General features: G+C 45.8%; 1 protein-coding gene across 1 annotated transcript; it reads right to left on the reverse strand.

Moving 5' to 3' along the window:
* Positions 1-6925: 6925 nt before the first annotated feature.
* LOC135968956 (small integral membrane protein 30-like) lies at positions 6926-7551 on the reverse strand. Its single transcript, XM_065537665.2, has 2 exons — positions 7525-7551; positions 6926-7267 (listed from the first exon to the last, which is right to left on the reverse strand). Exons 1-2 carry the CDS (start codon positions 7549-7551, stop codon positions 7070-7072), a joined length of 225 nt encoding a protein of 74 aa, XP_065393737.1. The 3' UTR covers positions 6926-7069.
* Positions 7552-8102: the final 551 nt, after the last annotated feature.

Raw genomic sequence — 8102 nt, forward strand, 5'->3', positions numbered from 1 at the left:
CTTTCTGACTCCTCTGGCCTCATCGTCCCACTTGCCCTTAAATAAACCTGCTTCGGATGCTTTTTCTGGTGGGCAAGGCGGGATGTCTGGGAAGTAGAAGAGAGGCTTCTTGCCTTCAAGAAAGATGGACGGGCCCGAAGCTTCACTTACCCCTCTTTACCCGCAAGACGCAACGGCCGATGATTGGCGACGATCCCGGAAGAATCTGCGCAGTGATTGGCCTGGGACTGGCGGGAGTTTGAAAGGACTCCGCAGTCCTGAAGCCTCTGTTGACAGACTGGAGCGCAGCGGGGACCTCGGTATCTGCGGTGCTCAGAATTGTGTCCCCTACGGGCTCTTACCGTGCCTCCCAATGGCAGGAGCTGGAATCTGGTCCCCAGATCCCTTGGGAAGACGCGCACACCCTGGAAAACCATGTGTACATCCGCGGTAGAAGCAGGTGTGTGTTTTACAATAGGAGTTTAGCTGCGGAGTCCACCCAGCCCCTGGCATCCGCAGCTCGGCTCGCTCAGGCTCTAGACTGAAGCTGCAGGCGAAAGAACGTGCTTGGTGAGGATGGAATCGGAATGGGGAAGTTTTAAATTACATTGTAGTTGTTGCTAACATACATAAATTTATTTTTTGTTTGTTTTGAGACAGGGTCTTGTTCTGTGGCCCAGGGTGGAATGCAGCAGTGCGATCCTAGCTCGCTGCAGACTCGACCTCCCGGGCTGAAGCGATCTTCTCACCTCAGCCTCCCGAGTAGCTGGGACCACAGGCGCACACCCCATGCTTGACTAATTTTAAATTTTTAAAACAGAGACAGGGTCTTGCTATGTTGCCCAGGCTGCTTTGGAATTCCTGGCCTCAAGCAATCCTTCTGCCTCGGCCTCCCAAAGTGCTGTGATTACAGGTATGAGCCACCGTTCTCGGCCATTTCTACTTTTTTCTTTTTCTTTTTTTTTGGGGGGGGGAAGGAGTTTTACTCTTGTTGCCCAGGAGTGCAATGGTGCAATCTCGGCTCACCGCAACCTCCGCCTCCCAGGTTCAAGCGATTCTCCTGCCTCAGCCTCCCAAGTAGCTGGGATTACAGGCATGAGCCACCATGCCCGTCTAATTTTGTATTTTTAGTAGAGACGGGGTTTCTCCATGTTGGTCAGGCTGGTCTCGAACTCCCGACCTCAGGTGATCCTCCCACCTCAGCCTCCCAAAGTGCTGGGATTACAGGCGTGACCCACCGCGCCCGGCCCCGCCATTTCTACTTCTTTATGTTGTTCCAGATTACCAAAGATAGCATCAACTTTCGAATCCTAATTTTTTTTGGAAACCTTCCTCCTTTAGCCTTCAGTCTCCTCTCTAAACTGGATTGGGCCTCAGTTCTTCTCATACGAGGTCTCCCCTTCCTGTTGTCCTGGGTTGTATCCTCTGCTTCCTAGATTTAAGGTATTTATTTTTCAGCCAAGATGGGTCATCGTCATGGCTAGTGGTGTTGGACTATAAGTACTAGTTGCCTTCATCCCCACATTTGGAATATACCTGCAATCACACAGGAAGCAGAATACTGTTTGCTAAGCATGGGGCTGCTTGCTGGAGATAACAAGCAAGGCCTACCAGGTCCCTGCTGTCCTTCTGGCCCTGGATCTACTTGCTTGGCTCCCCTGCCCGCCCTAGTATATCAAGCCTTCCTTTTTATTCAATGGTGTTCTTTATTGCTGACTTTCCAGTCAAGATTTCTTTGTATTTTCTGGCTTACCCTTGCTGTTTTTCACCTGAAATACTTTTTTTGAGATCCTGCTGATCTCATATGCACAAATTAATTATTAATTGTTAATAATTAAATATTAATATGCTTATATTATTACTTTGAGTTCTGGAACTGCTTCACTGCACTCCACGTGGTGAATAGTGTAGAAATTGAATAAGGAAAAATATACCCTTAGAAATCAGTATTTTTTGCCGGGCGCGGTGGCTCAAGCCTGTAATCCCAGCACTTTGGGAGGCCGAGACGGGCGGATCACTAGGTCAGGAGATCGAGACCATCCTGGCGAACATGGTGAAACCCCGTCTCTACTAAAAAATACAAAAAACTAGCCGGGCGAGGCGGCGGGCGCCTGTAGTCCCAGCTACTCGGGAGGCTGAGGCAGGAGAATGGCGTAAACCCGGGGGGCGGAGCTTGCAGTGAGCTGAGATCCGGCCACTGCATTCCAGCCCGGGCGACAGAGCCAGACTCCGTCTCAAAAAAAAAAAAAAAAAAAAAAATCAGTATTTTTTAAATTTTGAAAATATTTAATTTAGGCCCGGCCCAGTTGCTCACACTTGTAATCCAGCACTTTGGGAGGCTGAAGTGGGCAGATTGCTTGAGGCCAGAAGTTAGAAACCAGTGTGGCAACATGGTGAAACCCAATCTCTGCTAAAAATACCAACATTGGCCAGGTCTGGTGGTGCACACCTGTAGTCCCAGCTACTCAGAAGGCTGAGGCATAATAATTTCTTGAACCCAGGAAGCAAAGGTTGCAGTGAGCAAGATCATGCCACTGCACTCCAACCTGGACGACAGAGCGAGACCCTGTCCCAAAAAGAAAAAAAAAATTGGGCCAGGCACAGTGACTCACGCCTGTAATCCCAACACTTTGGGAGGTCAAGGTGGGAGGATCACCTGAGGTCAGGAGTTCAAGACCAACCTGGCCAACATGGCAAAACCCCGTCTGTACTAAAAATACAAAAATTAGCTGAGTGTGGAGTTGGAAGCTTGTAATCCCAGCTACTCAGGAGCCTGAGGCACAAGAATGACTTGAACCTGGGAGGCAGAGGTTGCAGTGAGCCGAGATCGCGCCATTGCACTCTAGCCTGGGCGACAGAGCAAGACTCTGTCTCAAAAAAAAAAAGAAAAGAAAAGGAAAACAAAAAAAATTAATGTATTGATACACAAAATTTTTACATATTTATGGAGTTCATGTGATGTTTTGCTTTGCTTCATACATAGAATGTACAGTAATCAAGTCAGGATATTTAAGGTATCAATCACCTTGAGTATTTAACATTTCTATGTGTTGGGAAAATTTCAAGTCCTCTCTTCTAGCTATGGAAATTTACAGTACTTTGTTAACTACAGTCACCCTACTCTGCTATTGAACATTACAAGTTATCCCTTCTTCCTAAGTATATGTTTGTACCCATTACCCAACTTCTCTTCATCCACCTCTCCCACCCACATACACCCTTCCAATCTCTGATATCATTCTACTCTCCACATCCGTGAGATCAGCTTTTCTAGCTCCCACATGTAAGTGAGGACATGTGATATTTGCCTTTCTGTGTCTGGCTTATTCACTTAACATAATGACCTCCAGTTCCATCCATGCTGTAAACATGATTTCATTTTTTTATGGCTGAATTCCACTGTGTATATGTATCATGTTTTCTTTATTCATTTGTCCACTGATCAACACTTAGGTTGATTCCATATATTTGCTATTGCAAACATGGCTCTACAGTAAACACGGAGATGCAGGTTATCTTTTTTATATACTGATTTCTTTTCCTTTGGATAAACTCCAGGTAGTGGGATTGCTGGATCACATGGTAGTTCTTTGTTTTGTTTTGTTTTTTTTTTTGAGGCTGAGTTTTGCTTATGTTATCCAGGTTGGAGTGCAATGCCCGGGTCTCAGCTCACTGCAACCTCTGCCTCCCGGGTTCAAGTGATTCTCCTGCCTCAGCCTCTCGAGTAGGAACTACTATGTGGGCCTCACCCTCCATCAGGCCCAGCTAAATTTTGTATTTTTAGTAGAGACGGGGTTTTACCATGTTGGCCAGGCTGATCGTGAACTTCTGGCCTCTGGTGATCCACCAGCCTCGGCCTCCCAAAGTGCTGGGATTACAGGTGTGAGCCACCGCCCGGCCCACATGGTAGTTCTATTGTAGTTCTATTTTGGGTTTTTTGAGACATCTCCATATTGTTTTCAATAGTGGCTGTACTAACTTACATTCCCACCAACAGTGTGTAGGAGTTCCCTTCTCTCTTTTTTTTTTTTTGAGAAGGAGTTTCACTCTTGTTGCCCAGGTTGCAATGGCACAATCTTGACTCACCGCAGACTCCGCCACCAGGGTTCAAGCGATTCTTCTGCCTTAGCCTCCTGAGTAGCTGGGATTACAGTCATGCACCACCACTCCTGGCTAATTTTGTATTTTTAGTAGAGATGGGGTTTCTCCATGTTGGTCAGGCTGCTCTCGAACTCCCGACCTCAGGTGATCCACCCACCTCAGCCTCCCAAAGTGCTGGGATTATAGGCGTGAGCCACCGCGCCCAGTCAAGAGTTGCCTTCTCTTAGCATCCTTGCCAATACCTGTCATGTTTTGTCTTCTTAATAACAGCCATTCTAACTAAGGTAAGATAATATCTCATTGTGTGGTTTTTTGTTTTTGAGTCAGAGTCTTGCTCTGCAGCCTAGGCTGGAGTGCAGTGGCGCAACCTCAGCTCACTGCAACCTTCCCCTCCTGGGTTCAAGCGATTCTCCTGCCTCAGCTTCCCGAGTAGCTGGGATTACATGCGTGCACCATCATGCCCAGCTAATTTTTGTATTTTTAGTAGAGATGGAGTTTTGCCATGTTGAGAAGGCTGGCCTCAAACTCCTGACCTCAGGTGATCCGCCCACCTCAGCCTCCTAAACTGCTGGGATTACAGGCGTGAGCCACCATGCCAGCTTCCTTGTAGTTCTGATTTGCATTTCCCTGATGATTAGTGGTGTTGAGCAGTTTTTCATGTACCTGTTAACCATTTGCATGTTTTCTTTTGATTCTCCTTATATTATTATTATTAATTATCATTATTATTGAGACAGGTTCTCACTCTGTCACACAGGCTGGAGTGCAGTGGTATGATCACAGCTCACTGCAGCCTCAACCTCCCTGGATTTAGGTGATCCTCCCACCTCAGCCTTTTAAGTCATTGGAACTAGAAGCGTGCAACACCATGCCTGACTAATTTTCGTTTTTGTAGAGATGGGGTCTCTCGATGATGCCCAGGCTGGTCTGGAACTCCTGGGCTCAAGTGAGCCTCCCACCTCAGCCTCCCAAAGTGCTAGGATTACAGGTGTGGGCCACCATGCCCAGCCTATTATTGTTATTTTGAAACAGAGTCTCACTCTGTCACCCAGGTTGGGGTGCAGTGGCACGATCAAAGCTCACTGCAGCCTGGAACTCTAGGGCTCAAGTGATCTATACTCCCACCTCCGCCTCCTAAGTAACTAAGACTACAGGTGAGTGGCTATTTGGATTCTCCTTTTAAACAGAGCAGCAACTTGAACCAAAAATACTTTTGTTTCTTCAGATCCTATGTTGTAAATCACTTCTCTTTGAACTAAGTATGCAGCAGAAGACTTTAGAAGATGAAGCTGAACAATAAAAATGTTAATAAACAGATTGAAAGAAACTTTTTTTTTTTTTTTTGAGATTGAGTCTCACTTTGTCGCCAGGCTGGAGTGCAGTAGCGCGATCTCGGCTCACTGCAACCTCCAATTCCCTGGTTCAAGCGATTCTCTTGCCTCAGCCTCCTGAGTAGCTGGGATTACAGGCACATGCCACCACACCCAGCTAGTTTTTGTATTTTTAGCAGAGACAGGATGCTCTTGATCTCCTGACCTTGTGATCCACCTGCCTCGGTCTCCCAAAGTGGTGGGATTACAGGCATGAGCCACCGCGCCTGGCCTGTTTGTTTGTTTGTTTTTTTAGACAGTCTTACTCTGTGGCCAACGCTGGAGTGCACTGGTACAATCTTGGCTCACTGCAACCTCTGCCTCCTGAGTTCAAGCAATTCTCATGCCTGTCTCCCAAGTAGCTGGGAACACCACAGCCTACTAATTTTTGTATTTTTAGTAGAGATGGAGTTTTGCCATGTTGGCCAGGCTGGTCTCAAACTCCTGGCTTCAAATGATCCACCATCCTCGGCCTCCCAAAGTGCTGGGATTACAGGTATGAGCCATAGTGCCAGGCCTGAAACAAACTTTCAAGTAAGACTAAAAGTGTTCCATCCCAAGTAGCTGATGTGTTGTTTTTCCTGCCATTCATTATAAAAATATAAAAATTGGCTGGGCACAGTGGCTGACACCTGTAATCCTACCCACTTTGGGAGGCGGAAGTAGACAGAAATTTGAACCCATGAATTCAAGACCAGCCTGGGCAAAACCCCATCTGTACAAAAAATACAAAAATTAGCTGGGCATGGTGGCATGTGCCTATAGTCCCAGTTACTCAAGAGGCTGAAATGAGAAGGAGAAACACCTGAGCCCAGGAGGTTGCGGCTACAGTGAGCTGTGACTGTGCCACTGCATTCCAGCCTAGGCTACAGTGAGACCCTGTCTCAAGAAACCACAACAACAAAAAACTGCTCTTGGTGTCTTTTTTTTTTTAATAACATAATGGGTTTATATTTAATATAGTACTTCTCATCAGGAGGATGTTACTCAGTTAATATAAAGTTTTTTTCAAAACATTAAATCTCTTCCATGTTTATAGTTTTTTTTTTAACATTAAATTTTTTCTGCATTTCAGTATTAGATATACTGAATACATTTTTCTAAATGTTTTTTCCCCAGAGATAAAAGTTTTCCTTTTTGGCTGACTCTCTGATATCTAAATATAATATTAACTTGGGAGACAACAAAACAACAATCTAATTAAAAAAAAAAAAAGGAGAAAAGACTCCTCAGCGATTCAGGAGGCAGTGATTATAACCGAACAGTGGTGATTTCCTAAGATTCTGGGCAAGAACTTCCTTCTTCCTATTTCACATGCTTTGAGAGAATTCTAAGATTATGAAATATTACTTCTGTAAATTTCAGCCATTTTACTTCTTTGACCTCCTTTCTAACTAGCAAATTATAGGCTGCATTTTTCTGTGCATTATTTGTTGTAAAGAAAACATTTTTTTTTCCATTTGTAAATGTATGTTTGTTCCCATTTCATGGAAACAATGAAAAATGTGAAACTCCCTTATTTACTGATCCTTGGAACCTTTCACACACCAGAGCTCAAGTTTAGCCTCTATAGCACAAAGGTTTTCAAGGTGAAGTTTGACTCAGTAGGCCTTTCAAAATCACATTCGTCCATTTCTTTTTCGTGCATATACCTGCAAGCAGGCACAAATGCCTGTAATGCTGAGAACCACACCTAACAAAAGGGCGATTGCATCACTGGCTTCTACTGCTTCCACAACAGGCAGCACCAAAAGCAGTGACATGAGGACCAAGGACAACTGTGTTGAAACTGAGGTAATGATGTTGGTCTCGAACTCCTGACCTCAGGTGATCTGCCTGCCTCGGCCTCCCAAAGTGCTGGGATTACAGGCATGAACCACTGCACCCGGCCCACCATCCTATTTGATTAAAGGGAAATGAAGGCACAAGGAAATACAGACCACGACTGGCAGGTTAGAGCCAGTAGATTTCTGTCTGCAGCCACAGATCTTCCTTCCCAGGCATCCACTGCCTGCAGCTAGAGAGTCTAGTTGTTGTGTTCCTCACAACACCATTATCAGGTGGGGTCCCTCACATGGTGAGATGCACAAGCCACTGGCATGTCACTTAGACTCTGCCCAATTTGGACAAATTTTATCAAACTCTGGTTGCGTTTCATTTGCTGGTTTATTATAAGGATATCACAAAGGACACAGATGAAGAGATGTTGTGGGTGAGATATGGGGGAAGCGGAGCAGAGATTCCACGCCCTCCTTGGGTATGCATGCTACCCCTCCAGGAACCTTCACATGTTCACCTATCTGGAAGCTTTTTTTTTTCTTTTCAGGTGGAGTTTCGCTCTTGTTGCCCAGGCTAGAGTGCAACAGCACAATCTTGGTTCACCGCAGCCTTCACCTCGTGGGTTCAATCAATTCTCCTGCCTCAGCCTCCCGAGTAGCTAGGATTACAGGCGCACGCCACCATGCCCAGCTAATTTTTGTACTTTTAGTAGAGACAGGGTTTCACCATGTTGGCCAGGCTGGTCTTGAACTCCTGACCTCAGGTGATCCACCCTTCTCAGCCTCCCTAAGTACTGGGATTACAGGTGTGAGCCACTGTGCCCAGCCAGGACGGCCTTTTAAAGTTATTTTGATGTTGGACAATGCCCTTGGC

This window comes from Macaca fascicularis, chromosome 20 (genome assembly GCF_037993035.2).
Source record: "Macaca fascicularis isolate 582-1 chromosome 20, T2T-MFA8v1.1".
NCBI classification, from domain to species: domain Eukaryota; kingdom Metazoa; phylum Chordata; class Mammalia; order Primates; family Cercopithecidae; genus Macaca; species Macaca fascicularis.